Source organism: Falco naumanni, chromosome 10 (genome assembly GCF_017639655.2).
Source record: "Falco naumanni isolate bFalNau1 chromosome 10, bFalNau1.pat, whole genome shotgun sequence".
In the NCBI taxonomy this organism is placed as follows: domain Eukaryota; kingdom Metazoa; phylum Chordata; class Aves; order Falconiformes; family Falconidae; genus Falco; species Falco naumanni.
In genome coordinates, this window is record NC_054063.1 from 14,032,175 (window position 1) to 14,054,067 (window position 21,893).

The following is a 21,893-nucleotide window of genomic DNA, read 5'->3' on the forward strand; positions in this document are numbered from 1 at the left end:
AAAGAAGAAAATATTATCTGTTATAGACCTGTTCTTGTGTAGTCCTAAATATCTCCATGCTTGAATATGAAGAACTAGTTTGATTTATATGTTTAAGTCATATCTTTATCACACTTCTGGACAGCGAGTAAAGGTTTAAAATAGTTTGTCTTGACTGCAGGCAGTCTGTGCTGTTCCCATGCGAGGATGAAATATTTCTGTCTGGAAGTGAAAGACATTCTTCTGCAAAATTCACCCCATGCAATGTTTTTTCTAAACCATTTGACTAGCTTGATTTCATAGAAATATCTGCTACTTAGTTAACTTATATGAAGTCATTCACTTGTTTTCGTACTTCTTTTGCTTTTTAGACATCTTCATAATAATAAAATAAAAACTATAGGAAAACACTGTTTTGATGGATTAGACAACCTTGAAACTTTGTAAGTATGCTTCTTGAAGTAGTTTGTTGTTCGGTGTTTGTGTCATTCCCAGTTTAATTAAGGTTACCTGACTGGTATGGTGAAGATTTTGCAAATAATGCACGTGTGCACCACACAATACATACTACCAACACTTAGGTCCATCTCAGGTTTTGGAACTGAAGGCTAGTACCAGTGCAGTGCTCCACCAAAACTAATGAATGATGTTGAGATCAGGTAGGTAATAGCCTGGGTGAAATGTCAGGCTGGATGAAGTGGCTCTGATGTTCCTAGCCCTGGTGTAGCTGGTGTGTCTTCGCATAGCACTCCACTCAGTCAGGTGGATGTATCAGAAGTGTTTGAGTGGTCCTGTGAGTGATAAGGGTCCAATACTTGTTTCTCAGATTTACTGTAGGATTCAGCATATGCTAAGATAGACGGCTAAAACTGCAGTGTGACAGTCGGAGGTTTCTCCAAGGGTCCCAGTGGGCTGTTTCTTCGCTGTTCCTCCATTCTTGGATGTGCTCCAGTGCCTGCCAAGGAGAATGTCGCTCATGTGTCCCCACACCTCCTGACCTCGTTCTCTGCAAGCTGGTAGAAAACAGCCCAGCTCCTTGTTCCCAGCCTCTCATACAAGAGATTCACCTGACCTTACTCCAAATACTGGCACATACTAAGATGATGAACTGGTTGATCTGAAACCAGTGGAAGGTGTCCCTGCCCATGGCAGGGGGCTTGGAACAGGATGATTTTTAAGGTCCCTTCCAACCCAAACCACTCCATGATTCTGTGAAACGGTGAGCCTTATGTTCCTTTGGACGGAAAACAGGGGATGGGGGTGAGAAGCTTTACCTTCCCCTCTCCCCATGTCTGTGGTCCCCGCTGACAACTTGAACTCTCTGCAGAACTGGGTGTCCGTGGTGGCTGCATTGCGGCTCCATGGTGCTCCTCAACATCCAGAGTGCCTCCTTGGAGAGGAATGACTTCCAGCCACTTGGGTTATGTTCCCCATTTCCCTTCGGCTCACTCAGTGCGTGTCTAATAGGTGGTATCTCCTTCAGTGGCACACTTTGTTACACTTAGGAGAATGCTAAATAAATAAAGCAAATGAAGGAAGGCCGGGGCAAGCCAGTGACAGCCTCTGTTAACATGAGGATGAGTCCAGGAATGCTGCTTACTCTGACTACCTTGTCATTCTCTTAGAACCTCAATTAAGTAATAATGAGTTGCTATGTAAATACACACAGCTGATGTAAGACTCTCAAAATGTTTTTGCTGCTCATAAGGAGTCCCTTTTGCAGAAAAAAGACTGTGGCCGGTCCTGGCATTATGGCTAGAATGGTGACAGGTTAACCAAGATTTCAGCAGATCCCCCATCACCGATGTGGATTGAATCAGTGTGATATTTCCCTCTGCTTCTTTCTGTTCAGTATTTTTAACCGGTTTTGCTATAAGGTCTGCTATTACTTAGTGATTTCATAAAACCTGAAAGAAATGTTTTCTTTGTAAGCTCATAAAGAGTAGTCATTTGTGTCTACTTTTTTTTTTTTTTTAAAAAAAAAAAAAAGCTTTGAAATCTTAGTTCATTTCCATGTAAATTCTGTTGAAGAAAGATCTATGAGGTGTTGAAAAATACTGAACTTTGCTGTAAGGAAATGCCATTTAACTTAATACGAATAATCTGCATAATATTTAATATCTTACCTAAGCTATTAGCTGGTTATAAAGCATGTAGAACATCAGAAGATTGAATCTAAGTTAAAAGTTATTCTATGGTCTAGTTAAAGAAGTTCTGAGCACTTTTTACTATCATGGAATTGTCTTAAACAAAAACTATTTTGACAATTGCTGAACACTATTAAGAATTTTATAATTTTCCTGCTTTATTTCTTCCAGGGATTTGAATTATAATAACATGGTGGAGTTCCCTGAAGCCATAAAAGCACTCCCAAGTCTAAAGGAGTTGTGAGTATTCCTTATTCTCCCTTTTTAGCAGTTCTCTTTTTCCTTTCCATAAATAAAAAGAGAAGAAATTCCTGAGTTTAAGAATGCTTGTCTTATTATGCAGCAACTTAAATCAGATTAAGTTATGCTAAGTGAGGCTATAATTAAAGGAAAATATAATAATCAGCTAGAGAGGGAGCCTATTGAAAATTATTTTGGAGTTATATAAGCACTCAATTTATTCAGGAGAATCATTAGCATAGATCTTAATCATGAGCTTGTTTTGGCCTCCAGTAGCAGAATTAAGTATTCACTGATCACACATGTTTTCCTTGTCCCCTCCTTAAGAGAGGATGAAGAGGAGAAGAAAGCACAGGATCATGTTTTGGACAGAATAGCTTCCTTCTAATGAAGTATTTTCGGTTTAGCTGATGTGCAGTAGACAGATTGTACCTTCAAAGTTATTCCTGCAGTTTGACTTACTCCTATTTAACTACAATCCTGTTTTTGGCAGGATTGGGAATTGAGTAGGTGTGAAGAAAATGTCTATTGGTTGAATCTACTGCCAGTACGTTTTTGAATGTTGGTTTTCTTCTTTGCTAATATCTTTAGGGGATTTCACAGTAACTACATTTCCATAATTCCTGATGGTGCGTTTGCAGGAAACCCCCTTCTAAGAACGATGTAAGTAATTTTCATGCATCTATTTTTAGCTTTTAGCAGACAGTGACTGTAAGAACGACGACTGAAACATGTTTTTCATTCCGCAGACATTTGTATGATAATCCTTTGTCTTTTGTGGGGAACTCAGCATTTCAGAATCTGTCAGATCTGCATTCCCTGTAAGTATCCTCTCAACTATTTAGTACAACAAATGGGTGTGAAATGTTGTGGCAAAGAACTCGGAGTAACTAAATTTTGTGACTGACTTTTACCTTACAGTTTTCTTGTAGTAAGCTTTAAGAAACTTTGGTTTGTGTTGGGAATATCCAGTTTCTTAAGAAGCTCTAGCAACTTTTTTTTTTTTTTTTTAAAAATCTTCATTACCTTGCATAAGACACATAACCTCAGGCCAAATGCTCAGGTTCTTACTTAAACTGCAATATGTCCTCGGTGGTTTTTGAACAGGGATGTACATTGTGAGAATGTTTTGCAGGTTGGTGCATGCATGCTCTCAGAAGTTATCAGATCTGGGGGTGACGAGTAAGGGAAACGGAGTGAGACTTCAAACTTTGAACTACAAACTACCTATGAGTTTATGCCCTTTTTATATGTGCATTGATAGGACTCTTTCCAGCTTGATGAATTCCAGTTGTTTGCTAATGGAGGGGTAATTTATTAAGCAAATTACTAGTATAAGAAGCAGTGAAGAAAATTCTCTTACACACTATTCAAGTGTAAAATTTCAACAAAAGCAGTAAGAATGTTAGCAAGTCTTCTTAGTGAAAATATCTATGATAGCAGGATTGGATGTCACAATTCATTTGTCTAATAGTTTACAGCTGATTTTCATGGGGATTTTTTTAGGGTCATTCGGGGTGCCAGCATGGTGCAGTGGTTTCCTAATTTGACGGGAACTGTTAATCTGGAGAGCTTGTAAGTATCTTATACAGAAGTAATTTCCACTAATTTTCTGGTTTTGCCTCTTGGGAAGTGATTGAAGCATGATTAGTGGATCCAGCAAGTGGATATATGTTCTCTTTCTGCCAATAAATGTACTTTCTGTGATACCTGGGTGCCTCTTACTTTTTTCTTTTAACAGGGTAGGCTGACAACAGACTATGATAAGGCTATTGATACTAAACTCACCCCTCACAGAACTCAAAACCAGAAAGGTTGGCCTTTTCCAAAAAGCCAAACCAAAACCAGTGTTGCGGGGTGAATCTATCACCCCGATAGCTGAGACACCATCCTTATTCTGCTCTTACATATGCTTGTTATGCCATGTACCATCAACAATGCAAACTTTTATAGATGGTGGGTTTTTTTCCCTGCAGAACTCTAACAGGGACCAAGATAAACAGTATTCCTGTTAATTTATGCCAAGAGCAAAAGGTGCTACGAACTTTGTAAGTATACACATTATACTTCTATTTTCATCCGAATCAAAATGTTTCGAAAGCAATGTAAATCTACCTTCAAGCAACAGTATTGCTTGGAGTTGCTCATCCAAGTAGTTCTCTGGAAGTTGGAAATGTGATTCTGGTTTCTTGATTCTTCAAGACTCATGGCAGAGTTGATGTAATTATAATGCCTTATATTCCTGAAACAGGCCCCCCTTTATAGGGATATGCTGTATTTTTTTCATGTGTTATAAAAGACGTGAAAGGTGGTGCTGCAGAACGGTCTTTGCACCTTCAGATTCCCTCCGCCACCATTCATTCTTACACAACAGTAGTCATCTATGTTCGGAGGTTGAGGAACAGTTCAGGTACAGTGCTTTGACTTTTTGTGTTTGGGAATGTAGGAGAGAGCATCAGGGTCCAAGAGAAATGGAGATGAGGATTAGGAAGGGGTTAGTAATGCAAAGGCAAGATAGGAAAACCAGTAAGGATATGTTAAAATAAATGCAGGAAAGCCCTAAGCAGGTAAATGAAACCATTGGGAGGGGAGAAGCAAAGCCCTGTTTACAAAGGATACACACAGGAAGATTTGGAAGAAAAGCAGAGGAGAAAAATATGTTCTGTTTTACAGAAGAAAAACTGGGAAAAAGGAACGGTGAGGCAGGATTTATTTTCAAATGGCAGTTTATTTTTTGAACAGAAATTTGAAGATGGTTTTCAAGTTCCTAGTTCCCTTTTTTGCTGCATAGTTTCACAGAAAGTTCTGAACTTTCCTACCTCTGCTTAGGGAGGGACCAGCACACTATATCAAAATTTTCACCGAATTTCTGCATTGCATGCCATCCATCCTGTGTATTCTAAAAAAGTGGATTGTCAATAAACATTTTCAGGTGACAAATCTCGGATTTCAGGGAATTTGTACAGAGTGTTTTGGGGATATGTGTTTGTCCAGATGCAGGGCTGAAAGCAGTAATACAGAAATAGAATAAAGAATCAAAAGTCTGGCTGGGGGGGATCTCATGAGCTGTGGGAATCAGTACAAAGGCATGCCCGATTCCTCCATTACTTTTCAATTACAGAGTACTAGTTTCAGTTGTTAAAGCTTGTCAAATAGAGAGTTTTGGGATGAAGTTTTTGTAATGCTCACTTTACATCACTGGCTGAATATTTCGGGAAGTGAAAAAATAAATTGTTCACTGAACTCAGAGGCAAAACTGGGGGGGGGAGAAATGCAGTTTTTGAAAAGGTTACGTGAATATGGTGAATGTAAGGCAACGAATCAACATTTTGCAGAGTTACATAGACAACTTTATTTCTGCTATTTGCTGACTGTTGCAAGCTTGACATAGTAGTTAGTCTTTCTGCATCTTTGGGTGTATATATGTATAATCAAAGTGCATAGCGGGGCTAGTTAGGATGACTGTGGAGAGATTGCACTTGCAATTCCCTTCATGATTTTCTCTAAAATGGACTTAGTTTTTCTGCAGAATGTTACTAACAGGAAGATTTTTCTGCCACTCCATTTAGTGGTTACAAGTGATGAGATGTTTCAAGTAGAAGAGTTGAACTAAGCACCTTTCTTCTGTTTTCTTTTTTGAAGGGACTTGTCTTATAACAATATTAAGGACCTCCCAAGTTTTAAGGGTTGCCACTCCTTGGAAGAAATGTAAGTAGAAGTACCTGTTGTTTTATTACCTCCTTAGTATGCTGAGTCCAAGTCTCTAGAAACTTTTTTGCCTTGTGTTTGATCATAAGTTTCTAAGGTTAAGGACAGAGAGAGATAATGTGACCATCACATGTGAGGAATGTGCTGGACAGAGAATTCAACCGCTTGTGTTTTCCTTAATTAGCTAAGGTTTAGATGTTCCTATGGCACAAAAAAGAATGGAAGATGACATAATCTTGAGTTTCATAATATTACTGCTATACATGCAAATGGAATGAGCATTTATGGCTTTTCCTTCCCGCCTCTTACCTCTTCTGCTGTTCTACAGTTTCCTCTAACCATCAGCCCACGCTTGTGTAAAATGTATTTTCCTCTAGCCCCTGTAAGACACATTAAAAACCCACCTTCGCTTTTCCTTACTTCATTGCTTCAAAGCTTCTTAAGCTTAATTTCCTGACCCTACACAATTTTTCCACCTGCAAATGTTCTTCCTTCTCCTTCTACCTCTGCTGCATTCAAGCTTCTTTCCCCTTAAACGGAGTGGGGCAAATAGACTCTCACAGGCCTTTACTGTTACACTATTGGCATCTTAGGGCTCATTGTAGAGGGAGCTAGTCAACTGGAAGTGTAATCTACCCATTAGCTTCTGAAATGTTTTTCAACATTTTCCTTTCCTAAATCTGCATTTAGAGAAATGAAAGTGTTCCCAGGGTTAGAATGTGCCTAAAGGTTCCCTGCAGAATGGAGCAGGTTTGTTTTAAATCTGTGTGACTCTTCGAAGTTCACAAAGTGTTACTTTCAGCTTGGAAATAATTCAGTCCACCCTTAAGTGTCCTCTAAATTGAGTTGTGAGCTGGCATTGGGCAAAGGTGCTGGGAAGGAGCTTCTGGTTATATTAACGTGGCTAATGCAGGCAAACTGTTCAAGCATTTCACAAGGGGAAAAGAGAAAAATCTAGCCATTGGTAAACTATGTCTATGTGTTAGCAGGCACCAAGCTACCCCTTGGTGGGAAATCAGCTCAGCCAGCCCATAAAGCTCTGTTTCTGCTTCTTCACTTTGCAGTTCCTTACAGCATAATCAAATCCATGAAATCACAGAGGATACCTTCCAAGGACTGTCCTCCCTTCGTATCCTGTAAGTGTACGTAGCTGCATACTGAGTAAAACGATGTTTTTGTTTCCCGTGTAAACTGATGTCAGGGTCTGGTGTTATAAATCTGATTGATGCAAAAGGCCAGCTATGCTGCATCCTAAGGTGGAGCATGTACAAGATACGTTAGCAGCAGCCAGTTTCAGTCCCATCCTTTTCTAGTCTCCATTTCTGTTTTTCTAGCCTATAAAGATATTTTCATGTATATATATGTGTGTGTGTATATATAAGGAGGTAAACAGGGAGATTATTTTTCAGTAGTCCACTATTTTGCATTATATTATGCCATATTATTCTGTTATATAATATTTTTGGGGCAGATCCTATCTGTTTTCCTCAGGAGGAGCAGACCAGTAAGCAGAATTATCCCCCCCCTTACATCTCTAGCTATATGAAGGTGATCTAGGAACACTGAAATTATCAGGAAGAAAATAATCCACCAATTGACAAGTGGTTTACATTTTGATTTATTATTATTAGTCTTAATTTTGAAATGCTTATATCATAAGTCATGGTGGCGCAGCAGGAGCGGGAGCTGGATTTTGAAATCCAGCAAAGCAGATGCCCTTCTGCTTGTTATTCTCTCACCTTTCCCCAGCCCTGCCGCAGGTGCGGCTGTCAGCAGAGGGATTGTCCTGGCACCTTCGGCGCGGGAATGGGTGCTCTGCTGGCAGCGCAGGCTGGGCTGCTGGTGCCAAGAAGGAGGGAGGGGAATGGAGCAGGAATGCGAGGTGGATTCTACTGTGGGGGCGAGGTGAAGTGGGATACAGCTGCCTTATCAAGGGATTTGGCTGCTACTGCACCTGACTGGCTGAGGACAGGGGAGATGGAAGGGTCGGTCATTTAGCTTTTCCAACAGAGGCATAATGTATTTGTCACCTTAGCTTTTTTCTTTAGTACAGTGGCTGGTATGCAGTTTCTGAAACTGCTAAAATAATAATCTCCTTTGGCATTCGTTGCAGCGATCTCAGCAGAAATCGGATCCATCAGATCCACAAGGAAGCCTTCACCACTGTTGGAGCTATCGTTAACCTGTAAGTGGTAGGCTATTCTGTGCAGTGACCTCCTCTCTCTGTCATGCGACTGCTGAGGTATTTAATAATATTCTCAGCTTAAAATTGATATGTGCCTATCGTGCATTTCATCTCTGTGAATCTCGAAACTTCTCGCTAGCTGAACAGGTGCAGGGCACGCTGCTTTAAAGTTTAAATTTTAAAAAATACTGCTGCACGGACAGGTGTTTGCCAAACCACAGCCTCGGTGTGAGACTTTGCAAAGCCTTCCTACTTCAATGAAATGTATGCTATAGGGTCTTCAAACTTACTTTGTTGTAAAACTGTTTTAATATTCACATTTCAGAGACCTCAGTTTCAATGAACTCACTTCAGTTCCAACGGATGGGTTGAGTGGACTGAACCAGCTTAAACTTGCGGGCAATTCTGAGCTGAAAGAAGCTTTGGCAGCGAAGAACTTTGCAAAGCTCCGGTACGTTGGTAAATAACACCACAGAGCACATCGCTTATTTTGATAGTAACAAGGGATGTGACACTAAATGAAGCCAGTTTACACAACACTTGTGATCTGGCCCTTTGCCGAGTCCTGTAGTGCCCTAATGTTGGCATATATGGAAGAGCATCTGACGCTTGTGGTTCAGAAGCTATTTGCAGATAATTTTCTGGGAACATTTTATATTCTCCCTCCACCACTTTTCAGGCAGGTACCATCTGACTTCGCGATAGTGGTTTGGTTGGATTCCATTTGTTATTGAACTGAGCACATCTGTCTTTCAGTGTGGAAAATGGGAGCAGAGGCACAGGTGTCTGATTCCGTAATTGCCTCGCTTTATACATACGCTGTTGATTCTTGGAGACAAATGATAAGAGCAACAGTAATCATTCAAATGGAAACCTGGTACTGATTTCAGTGGGAGGTGGATCAGACAGTGATGAACTGCTTTGTGTTTTCAAAGATCTTGCTGCACATTAAAAAGAAGCAGTTAAAAATTATTTCCTGTACTATGCGATGGAAAAAATGGAGATGAAGATACTGTTAATTTGTCCAAGGCCAGCAAAGGAATCCATGTTGCTTTTAGAATCATGCCTCAGCAGTCCTGTGGAAACAGCAGCCTGGTTTTTAGGTTTTGATCTGTGCTTCAGAACTAATCCGTTGTAGGATCCTTTAGACTGACGATCCTTCTCAATATTTACAAGAACAGAATTTGGGAACAATACTGCAGATAGTTGATACTGTAGTCTTGAGTCAGAAAAAATTGGCTTCTGGTCTGCTATTATCTCATTGTTTATGTGGACTTCTTAAAACTCCTGTATGCAGCTGTAATACTTCGCTACCAGGATTAACAGTGTGTACCATTTCTGTCGAACACACACAAAAAAATAGCAAAAAAACCACCACCCCAAACCAAAACATCTTATTTTGGGGCCACAAAATGAAGATTGAGGAGGAAAGAAGTAATTTTTAACACTCTGGTTATCTGGGGATTAACTTTCTTACAAAACAGGTTACTCTTTAATTTGCCTTAGTAGTTTTCAGTTTAATTTGTAGTACAACACAGATCAGAATTTGGTTTGTGTATGGAGTAGAAAGAGTAGGAAAGAGAGCTAAACATCACAGAATTTTCATTGTGCTCCTTGCAGCAGACAAGAATTGGGTGCCTCATCTATCCTTTATCTCACTGCAAAAGTTCATCAGAAATGGTTACAACTGATCCAATTTGAAATAGGCTTTTGTTAGCGACTGTGACAAAAACAAGGTTCAGTTTTAGCGCTGGAATGCACCACTTAAATATTTATAATAGACGGTAGTCTTAACGTTGCTTACAGTGGGTAGCACTCTTTGTTCTGCCTGTATTGCAGGTCACTCTCAGTACCATATGCTTACCAGTGCTGTGCGTTTTGGGGTTGCGATTCCTATTTAAACTCTAATGCTGAAGATTCCAGTCACCAAGATCAAGGTGCCTCGATGGATCGTGAGAAGGGTAAGTGCCTCATTGTGGTAAACCGGCAGTATTATTCTGGGCCAGACTAGACCAAATAACACTGTGTATGTTGGTTTTGGATAAGGAAACTGGGAAAATGTAAATCTTCATTGGGATACAAAAGCTGTCTCTGAAAGTGTTTAGCACAGTTGCTTACAGATTGGCAGTGCCGTGTTCCTCCTAAATCGGTGAAATGGACTTATCCTGACAGTGTCAGATGTGCCTGTTTTTAAAAATAAAAGTAATAAAAAAAAATCCATTTTTTAAAAAATTCTAAAATGCCGGTATTTTTTCTGCCAGAGCAGAAAATATTTTATGGTTCTCAGTATTCCGACTTTCCTGTTCAGAAAGAACTTGTCCTTCCACACTCTGCTTCAGGGCCCATAGATCTTTCCCCGGTGATGAAGGATGTTGCTGCATTGTTATAAAGCATCATGAGTAGCTGGGACAGGCAGCACTAACTCAAACCGCTGCAGCAATTTTTCTGCACAAGGCATTCAACCTTACGTGGCAAACCAGACAGCTCCACTCGTTAAAGGCTTGAATGCTGGTGAAGCGTTAGGTCTTTGATCCTTCACAGGGCTACTTCGATCCTAGGCAGCTTCACTTCACTGCATTTCACTGGTTGTTTTTTTCCCCTTCCTACAACTGACCTGTTTTTCATTTTTGCTTGGATACAGCCGATGCAGATGCTCTGAGAAATGAGGAAAATGAGGAACTGGGACAGACTATTATTCACTGTACACCAGCAACAGGTAAATTTTATAATGTGCTTTAGTCACACTGTGAACTTCAGGCATGGTGTTATGCAAATAGCTGTCTGCAGAATTAAATCTTTCATTCCTCGTAGTCATTCTGTACACAGAAGATTAAATTCTACAATGCTTGGGTGAAACTTCATTTGATTTCAGTGTTGATTTGGATGAGCAGTCACAAAGATTTGGCTCTGCTTTAGACACGTAGCCCTGTATTGGAGAACTACGCTAGGAAAAAAACAGAAGTTTGTTTCTGTAAGCAGAACAATCGAGACTGTAATGCTTGTATCTAGATCCTGCTGTCTTTAATGTACTGCCCCCTAATTCTGCGCTACTCCTGCCAAAGCGATGTCTGCGGAGCAGACTGTACAAATGCTCATCTGTTGCAGCGAGAAGTCAGCCTGTGCTTTAAAAGCTTAACTCAAACTGCTCTCGTTGGTGGTTTGAACTAAGCTTGATGTCTCTGCAGGAGAGAGGATGAGGAACACTCACGTGATGTGTTCCCCAGCCCTCCTATAGCCGCATTAACTGACAGCAGAAGGCTGTTACAAGTAGCTGGAACACGCAGTAGCATCGTAAACTGCTGCAGATATTTGTGTGATGAGTAGTCTTACTGGCACACCAGAACTACTCCAATTCAGGCTTGAACAGTCCAGGAGTGTTGAAAGTCTTTGATCTTGCAAACGAATACTTGCATTCTAGGCAGCTTTGGTGCTGCCCTTCTGCTTCTCTTCCTCAAACTGAAAATTTCCACACACAGATCCACGCAGCTCCTAAAGCACTTGCTGTGGTGCCTCTGACTTCCTTGCCTTTGCCATGGGCTCTCCAGAGGATTCCTTCTACACGTCTCGTACCCTCCTGTCTGCATAAACAGGAACACGTAGATGGGGGGAACAGCATGCTTCCAGTGAAGTTACTTTTGGATGAGCAAAGGCTTTCCAAGTCTTGTTTCATTCCCTTCTCCTAAAGGGGTATTTTATATCCATTATGGAAATCTGTTTGGTTTTCATCTTTTGGGCTAGCTCTAGTCTTAGTATACAGAACATCACAAGGATTTCTTGATCACGGCCAAAAAAAAAAAAATGGTGGTCAGAAAGTCAAATATATTATTAATGTAACTGTATGTGACCTGAAAATTAATTTGACTGGTGCTGCTTATTTGCTTTTGATCTCCTGATGACAGACTGAGAATTCGGGTAGTGTGTTACATGGGTTAAATCTTGAAAGCCTTTAGCACTCTCTTTTTGCCCATGCCAGAGATGCTGCAGCTCTAAAAGCAAGGAAGAGCTTGTTTTACAAGTTCACCATTTGCCTTGTTTTTTACCAGTCCCTCCCATACTAACAGCTTGTTTTCTGTGCCGTGCTGTCATCTGGTCATAAGTAGGACACTCCACCCACCGTGTAAGGTCTGAATCATTGCTCATCTCGTAGATCCACTTTCTGCTTTGCCTAATGGCAGGAATGGATCGCTGAACGGTGGCACTCCAGTGGCGTAGCGCTGAAAGCCGTGAAATTCACGCTTCTGAGCTTGGATTTCCCCCGGTGGGCTGGGAATATTAGCTTTTAACTTGAAGGATAGGTAGACTTTGGGAGAAAGACAGGAAAGTGTGGTGGGTTTTATCTGTCTAAGGATATCACGCTGTATAGGTACTAGAAAACAGAGTACAGGTTGGGTTTGGATGTGCAGCATAGACATTTTAAAATTTCCGAAGTAGGAAGTTGTTTCTATTTCATGTAGATTGAGATTAGTAGGTATTGTTGCATCACAGGAATGCACTGTAAAAATAATTACTCTGGTGAGGATGTTGTACTTGGGAATACCTGGGAAAAAAAAAAAAAAAAAGAAAAAAAAAAAGTGATTTTCCTGCTGAATTGACTGCTTGATAATCCAGTTAACACCATTAGTTCTTGCCCAGGAACGAAGCTTGCTCTCTTTAAAGAAACAAAAAGATTCTTTTTTGACTTGTCAGTTCAGTAATTTCTGGAAGTTGCCTTAGGCCTTGGGAGATCCTTGCACTGGCGTTTAACCGTTGTGCGCAGCTGCCGTTGCAGCCCGCGTTAGGGCTGGCTTGTACTTCCCGTTCCCCTGCCTCAAGGGAGGGCACGAGCGGGGCTGGACGCGGCGTGGAAGCTCCAGCCCGAGGTGGGGGCCCAGCCTGGCGTCCTGCTGCTCTGCCCTCGGCCCCCGGAGTGCCTGGTCGCAGGGAGGGATCCCCAGCTGCTGCGCTTCAGACAATTAGCAATGCCTAATGGGGATGTAGGAGAGGTTAAACTCTTCTAATTGTTACTTAAAATCGGTAGGATTTCCCTATGGAATAAATACCAATTAGAAGGATTAGAAGGGTAAGCAGTAGCAGTGACCTTTTTTCCTTATCTCGCCTCATATCATTTTGCTTGTTGGACTTTTTTTATGATTTGAGTATTTTTAAGTGGCAAAAGAAGAAAAAGAATAGTTTTCCCTATACGACTTTCCAAGCTCATGGTGCCTTTCGGTGACGAGGCTGTGGGAGAGGGGTTGCACTGAATTCCTGTCCGTGTTAAAGCTGATTAATTTGAACTTGTGGGCTGGTTTACAGATGTTTTCTTGTGTCCAAAAGTTACTCCAGAGGGCACGTTTGTGAATACTTTTTTGAGAGAATATGTTACTTCTAAAAAATTCTTTCCCCTTACAAGTTGGTTGTGAACATTTGCTTTGATTTTGTTACCAGCTTTTTTAATGAAGTATGAAATCTAAGGAAAATAAAAAAGTATTCAGGTGGCACTAATAAAAGCTATTTTGAGTAGCTGAAAGGTAATTAAGTTTGTTTAGCTAGTTTGTTTATACGAAGTATTCTCAAGTGACCATTCATTGCAGTAATTATTATTTCAAGCATAATTAATTAGTAAATAGTTTCGGCAGAATCGTTTACTTTAGCTGACCTATTCAGCAATTCAGCTGTGTACTCTATTCATGAATTAATGAGGAGTGCTCTTGTAATACCTTTTGAAAATCTTGCTTATTAAGGCATGATTTTTTCCTAAATGGGTTGTCTTTCTGTTTGTTTGTTTTTTTTTCTTCTAGGTGCTTTTAAGCCTTGTGAATATTTATTGGGGAGCTGGATGATTCGACTTACTGTCTGGTTTATTTTTTTGGTTGCTTTGTTCTTCAACCTGCTTGTGATGTTAACGATATTTGCATCCTGTACTCCATTGCCATCAGCCAAACTGTTCATAGGCCTGATATCTGTCTCTAACTTATTTATGGGAGTCTATACTGGTATTTTAACTTTCTTGGATGCTGTCTCTTGGGGAAGATTTGCTGAATTTGGCATATGGTGGGAGACTGGCAGTGGCTGCAGAGTTGCTGGGTTTCTTGCAGTCTTTTCGTCAGAAAGTGCCATTTTTTTCCTGATGTTGGCAGCTGTTGAACGGAGCTTCTCTGCAAAGGAGATCATGAAAAAGGGGAAAAGCAATCACCAAAAACAATTTCAGATTGCGGCAGTTTTTGCTTTCCTGTGTGCTGTGGTAGCAGGATGCTTACCACTTTTTTACAAAGCGGAGTACTCGGCATCACCCCTTTGCTTGCCCTTCCCCACTGGAGAAACGCCTTCGTTAGGTTTCACAGTAACTTTAGTGCTCCTGAATTCATTAGCATTTTTGCTAATGGCTATTATCTACACGAAACTGTATTGCAACTTGGAAAAAGAGGACCTCTCCGAAAACTCACAGTCCAGCATGATTAAGCATGTCGCTTGGTTAATCTTCACAAACTGCATCTTTTTCTGCCCCGTTGCGTTCTTCTCATTTGCACCGTTGATCACTGCGATTTCTATCAGCCCTGAAATCATGAAGTCTGTTACTTTGATATTTTTCCCATTACCTGCTTGCCTGAATCCCGTGCTGTACGTATTCTTCAACCCAAAGTTCAAGGAAGACTGGAAGTTGCTCAGGCGCCACCTGACCAGGAAGAACGGAGCGGTAGCGATTGCTGTCAACGCTCAAGGGGGCTGCGTGACGCAGGATTTTTACTACGACTGTGGCGTCTACACCCACTTGCAGGGTAACATCACCGTGTGCGAATGTTGCGAATCGCTCCTTTTATCCAAGCCCGTGCCCTGTAAACATTTAATAAAGTCACACAGCTGCCCGGCGCTGGCGGTGGTGCCTTGCCAACGGCCGGATGGCTACTGGTTGGACTGCGGCACCCAGTCTGCCCACTCCGACTACGCGGATGAGGACGACTCCTTTGTGTCGGACAGCTCAGACCAAGTGCAGGCCTGCGGCCGTGCCTGTTTCTACCAAAGCCGAGGGTTCCCTTTGGTGCGTTACGCCTACAACATACCAAGAATTAAAGACTGAAAAAGGCATTTTGCCATCAGCTGTTCTGGCATAGAGGTACAAGGCTTGGTGTGCTGGTGCCTGTGTTGACCTTTCGAGCAGGAAGCACTTTTGTAATCATCGTTTAGTGTCGTTTGTAAAGAAGGGAAGCGGGCAGTAACTTCTTGAGCCATACATTTTAAAAATAATTAAATAAATTGATTGCCCTGACTGTAAATAATTGGTAAACCAGATTTGTTACCCGATGTTTTTACTCTTTCCACGCAACAGTGGTTTCTTTTATACAGTTTTGGTTTTTTACCTAGTGGTGTGTTTCCGTGTTGTACTCCAGTTGTACTTTGCTTCTGCTGTTGGCGAGGTAAGTTCTGTTGGGTTTTGGCTTTTTTTTTCTCTTTTTCTGCCAAAGCACAATATAAAGGACAGCTGTTTAATATTAAAGAAATTATTTTTAAATGTGACTTTTCTATAATTAAGCTAAAAACCCCTCTCTTGCTAGCTTTGTATAGTGTATTCACCATTGAATCTCAGGATGAATTTTACTGCAGGGCCAAAAAAGGGATTAATTCCCCCATACGTAACTGTGACAGCAATATAGGAATATCATGTTTGTTTTGTATTTCAAGCCAACATTCAATTTTTTAAAGTTTTTGTTACAATAAAGCACTTGTAATCCACAATACCTGTAGACTTATGAAATGATAATATTGACAGCTGTCAGGAATAAGAGGGTTGAACACTTTTTTCCAGTGATGATGTGTTACTTCAGGTGAACCACAGCAACTTTCTTCAGTATTACGCAGTTTGGTCACACTATCGGAAGGAATATCAATGTGTTGGGGGTGTGAGCAGTGCTGTCAGTGTGTAGGGCTTGTGTCTTTGCAGAAAGACAGGCTAATACCCTGCAGCCTGTTGAATGTTACACCGCCCCAATAATAGCTATGAATAGACTGACATTTTAGCAAATGGAGGGAAAAGAGAAAGCAATCTTGCAATAAAGAAAAGCGTTTTTCCAATTATTTTACTGAGAGTGAAGTACACTGTGCAAAGTCACTGATTCTCATGTAAATCAGTGTAACGATTTTAAACCATTCGAGTCCTGAGTCCCAAATGTTCTAAGTACAATCGGTGATCTGCTTATCTATATTTAGTTTCAAATCTGATCGATACGAAGTTAGGAATGCATGATTAAGTAATTATGTATGTTTCTTGAACAATACGCTAAATCAAGAGCAAATCCACTGCCATCCCAGTTACTCTGGAGACATTCTCGGTAGGATTTAAAGGTAGATTGCTGTTTTGAGAATTAAACTGTATATACTGTTCATACAATGAATTTTTATCTTTGTATTGTAAATTATTTGATAGAACACATGATGGGAAATGTGGCTTCAGTTCATTTTGTTAATTAAAGCTACCTCCTAAACAATAGTGGCTGCCAGTAGCAGAATGTTTTAAATGTGGTTTATATACTTTTTTGCATTGTAAATAGACATGGTTGTATATTGTCACTGTAATAAAAACAGAATCCTTGTATATCAAAATCATGTAGTTTGTACAAAGTATGGGAGGATTATTTACTGTATGCTGTTAATTTTGTAAGCCAAAATACTCATATGTAAAAACAAAAGAGAAGAAAACCAACCCAGAGTTGTTAATTCTTATATTTACACTCATTAATATTACATCTGCAATTAGCATGGAATGTTACACTGAAAGCAAATAAAGGGCACGTGACTATTGATTGTTATTTATCTCTGTTTTTCAAAAGTTGAGGCTGAGAACAGTACACATGTAAAATTACTGAGCATGAATAATGTGTCATCTGCTCTCTGCTACACGAGGTGAGATTTTCGGGAAAGAATTGCTCAGAAAATAAGGAAGTTGCCAATTTACAGGTGGATTTATGATCTCGGACTAATGCTGACTCTTGGCATGCAAAAGGTTAAAACTTTCAGAGAAGTGTTTGCCCTCATACAAAACAATCTCTTTAATAAAGACGTTATATGTATTGTGTTTGAGTTGAAATGTTTTTAGTATGGCTTGGAAAATCATACGGATTATTATTGTGGTTTTGATACTATTGCTGTGCTGAGAGTTATGGTTGGGTTTTTTTGTTGTTTTGTTGGTTTTTATTTTTTTAAGCCTTAATTTTGTAACAGTCCCAGTCTATTCCACAGTCCTTCTGTTGGCCCACCAGTCGCAGGTAACGAGAATATGTCTAACAAGAATGCTTCTCTAAAAGGACAGTACATGTCAGCTACTCTTCCATAATCTGTAGGGAAGGAAATCCAGCCATCAAGCTTCCAGAAAGCCCGTTGTATTTTCAAACAATGTTCTCGAGTATGGATTTATTTCTCCTTCTGTTGTACAAATGAGTCTTTGCTGAAATGCTATTAAAATGGTTAGATGTGATCCATCTGGAGTTCTAGTATTTCACTGTACATCATGATGTTTTTGGAGTTATGGTTATGCTAACGGTTAACTTTCGATGCAGTCAGCCCAGTGTCTTCCAACACGTGCGGGTTTTACCTGCTGGTGGAGTGGAAGAATACAGGCAGTAGCTACTCAAACCAACTCGTCAAGAAGCAGTGCTGCAAACCCTGCCTGTCTCAGCATCGCCATGTGCCTGACACCTCTGGATGGTGAAGTAAGGAGAACCCAGAGAAATCCAGCCACCAGGTACTTAGTGCCTCCTTTGTGTCTGCTGGGCAAGCTGATCTCGGTACCAGGGTGTAACGTGATGTTCAGATGTTCACAGCTGAGTGGGAAAGCCCCCCCTGGGAACTCGCTCCCTCTCCCCCTGACTCCAAAAGCAGGGTCAGATAGATGGGGCCGAATTGCCTTAAAGCTGTGCTGTGTTAGTAGGGGGTGTGTGTGTGTGATTTTTCCGTTACCTCTATACAAGTGGCTTTCTGCGCTGTCACCCAGGCAGTCTCCTTCTCAACTAGGCAAAGCTTCCCAAGGTCACCAAGGTCAGTTGGGAGACCGAAACCTCACCAGCTACACCCTTCTGGGGTGTCCACGGGAAATACATCCTCTGGTTTTTCTAGAGCCTAAAGCTAGCTGAAACTGTTCTTACAGTGACAATGTCACGTACTTTGCTTCCAGACCCTTCTGAACAACTGTTGTACTGAGCTCCAATGCTGGATTTAGCAGGAAAAGAACTCGATGTTGACTTGATTTAAAGGAAAATTTGGGGCAACAGGAGCGTTGTTGGGTTTTTTCCTTCTGTTGATGAGAAGCAGCTTGCTGCAGGGCGACAGAGTCACAAACAAAATTGCCCAGGTTGTTACTAAAGCATTCCCTGCCTTTCCCCCCATTAAATGTAATTTCTTACAGACAGCTATTAGCCTGCTCTGAGGCGGCGTGCTGGTGAGATCTCTTAATTTGAAATGGCGCCTTTTTATTCTCTTACAAAAGTAATGCGTCTACTTAGCAGCTTCTTTCGTCTAGACCCCTTTTGCCCTTTTTCATTTCTTTCCAGTAGAATTTCCTGTGTTTAATCGTAAATTTACTCAGAGATTTCAAAGTTATACAAAGATCCTTTTCTCCAATAATTCTTTCCACCTTAATTACTGTTTTTAAGCCTTCAGTTTTAATTTACAGGGTAATATTTTTAATTAAAAGCACAATGCAGAGTTCGTTTCATATGTACTCTCAATTTAATAATTTTTAATTACATAGATGCTTTTGATCTTTTACAGCTAGCATAATAAGTTTATTTTTAGCAAGAGATTTTTGTAATATTACTGTGTACATATCGTAGAGTCTGACTGATCCACTCTGAGCACTAGAGTTCAGTTGAAGATGATTGAGTAAGTAAGGAAATGAAATCTGAAGGGGGATAATACATCACGAATTACTGTTTTCTTTACTGTTGTATACTGTAAGAACTTGGAGGGCAAATAGGCACATTTCAGATGTTGTATTCGTGGCAGTACACTACTGTAAAATACCGTTTAGATTTTACTTAAGAAATACTAGTTAATGGTCACTGTGGCATTTGCTATAGGGAAATTACTTAGATTTAAGGGTAACAAAACATGAGGTGTCTCGCTGCTTTCCAGTAACAAAAGCATAACCTGTAAGCATCTTGGAAATTTCAGCCCAAAACTGAGCAGGTAAATTGGTTACTAACTGGTGCTGTAAAAGAGAGAAAAGTTTAGTGCAGAAGTGTAAAGTAGCTAAAGAAGCAAAGGCTGTTAAAAAAGCAGGGTGGCTATGATCTCCAACTAATAAAACAACTGAGTCGGAAGCCTGCTATTGATTCAAAAAGATGGGATTTTTATATAAATGTGTTGCATAGAGTTCTTGCACATTTCCCTAAACAAGAGAGAAATTCTCATCTCAGGGCTGCGCTCCCTGAAAGCAGATGGCTCTGTATCTACAACCAGCAGAATCCGGACGGGGACTAGCAGTGGGTACAGTGTATGGCAAAGATGAGAATACACCGTACCGGGAAGGCAAACTGAAGCAATCCAAGACCTCTCAGATTTCACAGCCTCTAATCAAGAAATACAAATGCAGGCACAAAAATAGCTAGTAGACAAGTATAGGCAGCGCTCATTCAGCTCTGACACAGAGTCTGAGCCGAGTAGCTTTCTTCCTCGCTTCTGTGGCTGCTGCACCATTTTTTCCCCACGCTGGAAAATCTGAAGACTTGGGAAGACTTCTTAAATTTTACTGTATTTGGTTGAAATAGTATTTTTTTCCCCCCAGGTTGCAAGTAAAATTAAGATACACGTTCTTTTCTTCAAGCTTAAGGCATGTTGCCTAAGCCTTAGTTTGTGCCTTAATTTAGTGAGGGTTTTTTCAGCTGGATTGTTTTCATGCTTTTTCTGTGTTTCTGAATGCAAGTGGAGCTAGACATTACATCTGAAAGCAATCTTGCCTGATTCTTTTCGTGAAATCTGGCTAGTATTAATCAAGTTGAACTGAGAGGTTTCCTTCTGATAGCTTATATGCTTTTGGAGACTGAGCTGATCAGATTTCAGTTTAATTTTCTAAAATTCAACTATTTCATAAAGAAGAGTTGGCAAATGGAAGTATTTCATAGCATTGTCAAGGCAGGGTGGTTAGTGATTCAAGGTGGTTGATTTATGCCTAAATTTAATTCATTCCTATGTTTCCTGTGAAATTGCTTTCTTGACATCATTTTCTATGTAAAATGTTTTTTTTTAAATACTGTTCATGGCAATTAGGGATTACTTGTGAGCAATTTGTCAGGAGCATTTGGATGTTCAGACACGCTGATTGGCATGACTGAACAGACAAAGTATAGGTCTGCGAGTATATCGCTCTGTTTACCCTGAATTATCTCCCTGTTGCTAGGTAGCTTCAAGTACTTGCTCCGTAGTTTGTGATGGTGTTGGTTCAGTTTGCGCTGAAAGACTGAGTTTTGTTTTTGCCACTTGTTTGGTGAGAAATTAGGCTGGTTTTTCATAATGGGTAACAACCGTAGGGGTGTGCGTATATATGTACTTATTTGCTACGCTCAGTTCAGTTTGTGGCAACTTTTGTACTTCATTGTGTCAGGTTCATTTTGCCCATAGACTTCAGCAGCACTGGTGTTTAATTCCTGCGAGGGCAGGTGTTTTTTAGAGGCAGTCTTTCCTATTACGGCGCCAAGTTCACAGAATTAAGGTTTTGCTACGAAGCATGTCCTTGTAACGTGCTATTTGTCTGCTTGTCAGCGTGCCCGTAGCCATAGAGTTGTGTACCCGAACATGCAGGATTGTTGTTTCAGTCCTTAGTGTTTTACAAAATTACGTTGTCTGGGCTCTTTTAACTTGCCTGTATTAATTTGGGCACAATGGCTGTGGAGTTGGCTTGACAAGCTAGCAGAGGAGGGTAAAAAGAGAAATAACAATAGTATTATTTTATCTTTCACCTTCCTTCAAAGTTGGATGCTTCTGCCATTCCAGTAATGAAGCCGTAATTCCCCAAAAGGTGAACTGGCTTTTGCCTCCCTCTGTGTAGGAAGTCTTGATGCATAAAATGTGGTACCTTGTCACAATACTAAGGTTTGTTAACATAAGCTATTTAACAAATTCCTGTTCTTGAATTCCCAAAGAATTATCTTAAGCTGTATAACAATATAGGGAGGGAAGAAAAGACTCTTAATGTTTGTGTCGTTGCCAAGATTACAGCTGGCTGCTGCCTTGCCTTGACATATCCATTTCGTAGTTTCTGGCCATCCCAGATGAGCAGCTGTGGGGCTTCATCAGAAGTGAGAGATGCCCAATGCAGCAAGCGCCCAAGTTCCTCAAATCACTGAGACAGGATGGGGTTGTGTGTTTCTTTTTTTCTTTTTTCTTTTTTTTTCTATCCAAGACTGTTGCTGATTTTCACCATGAGATGGGCTTTAAGGTTGGGGGAGATGTTCAAGCCTTCCTAAGATGTTTTGAAATTACTTTGGTCTGCAGCCTGTTGAAATACTTAAAGTATTCATGCTGGCCATGACGTGGAGCTTTGCTCACAGAGCTTGTTTAGCCAAGCAGTAAACAACTTCACTTCTTAGCTGCTTGCAGCACATAGGCAGATGTTCATGTAAAATCACCGGCAGTTTGTGTTTAGCAGAGCTGAGGCATTGCATTGTGTA

At 40.5% G+C, this 21,893-nt stretch overlaps 1 protein-coding gene across 3 annotated transcripts in view; it reads left to right on the plus strand.

Moving 5' to 3' along the window:
• The window catches only part of LGR4 (leucine rich repeat containing G protein-coupled receptor 4), an 81,508-nt gene extending 64,208 nt beyond the window's left edge, over window positions 1-17,300 (plus strand). For all 3 annotated transcript variants that reach the window (XM_040608016.1, XM_040608018.1, XM_040608017.1), the window contains exons 6-18: window positions 351-422; window positions 2,298-2,366; window positions 2,958-3,029; window positions 3,116-3,187; window positions 3,873-3,941; window positions 4,343-4,414; window positions 6,009-6,074; window positions 7,139-7,210; window positions 8,188-8,259; window positions 8,585-8,710; window positions 10,099-10,220; window positions 10,901-10,975; window positions 14,037-17,300. In XM_040608016.1, the coding sequence (XP_040463950.1) occupies window positions 351-422; window positions 2,298-2,366; window positions 2,958-3,029; window positions 3,116-3,187; window positions 3,873-3,941; window positions 4,343-4,414; window positions 6,009-6,074; window positions 7,139-7,210; window positions 8,188-8,259; window positions 8,585-8,710; window positions 10,099-10,220; window positions 10,901-10,975; window positions 14,037-15,313 (2,236 nt within the window). In that variant the 3' untranslated portion in view covers window positions 15,314-17,300. The remainder of the gene's footprint in view (window positions 1-350; window positions 423-2,297; window positions 2,367-2,957; window positions 3,030-3,115; window positions 3,188-3,872; window positions 3,942-4,342; window positions 4,415-6,008; window positions 6,075-7,138; window positions 7,211-8,187; window positions 8,260-8,584; window positions 8,711-10,098; window positions 10,221-10,900; window positions 10,976-14,036) is intronic.
• Window positions 17,301-21,893: the final 4,593 nt, after the last annotated feature.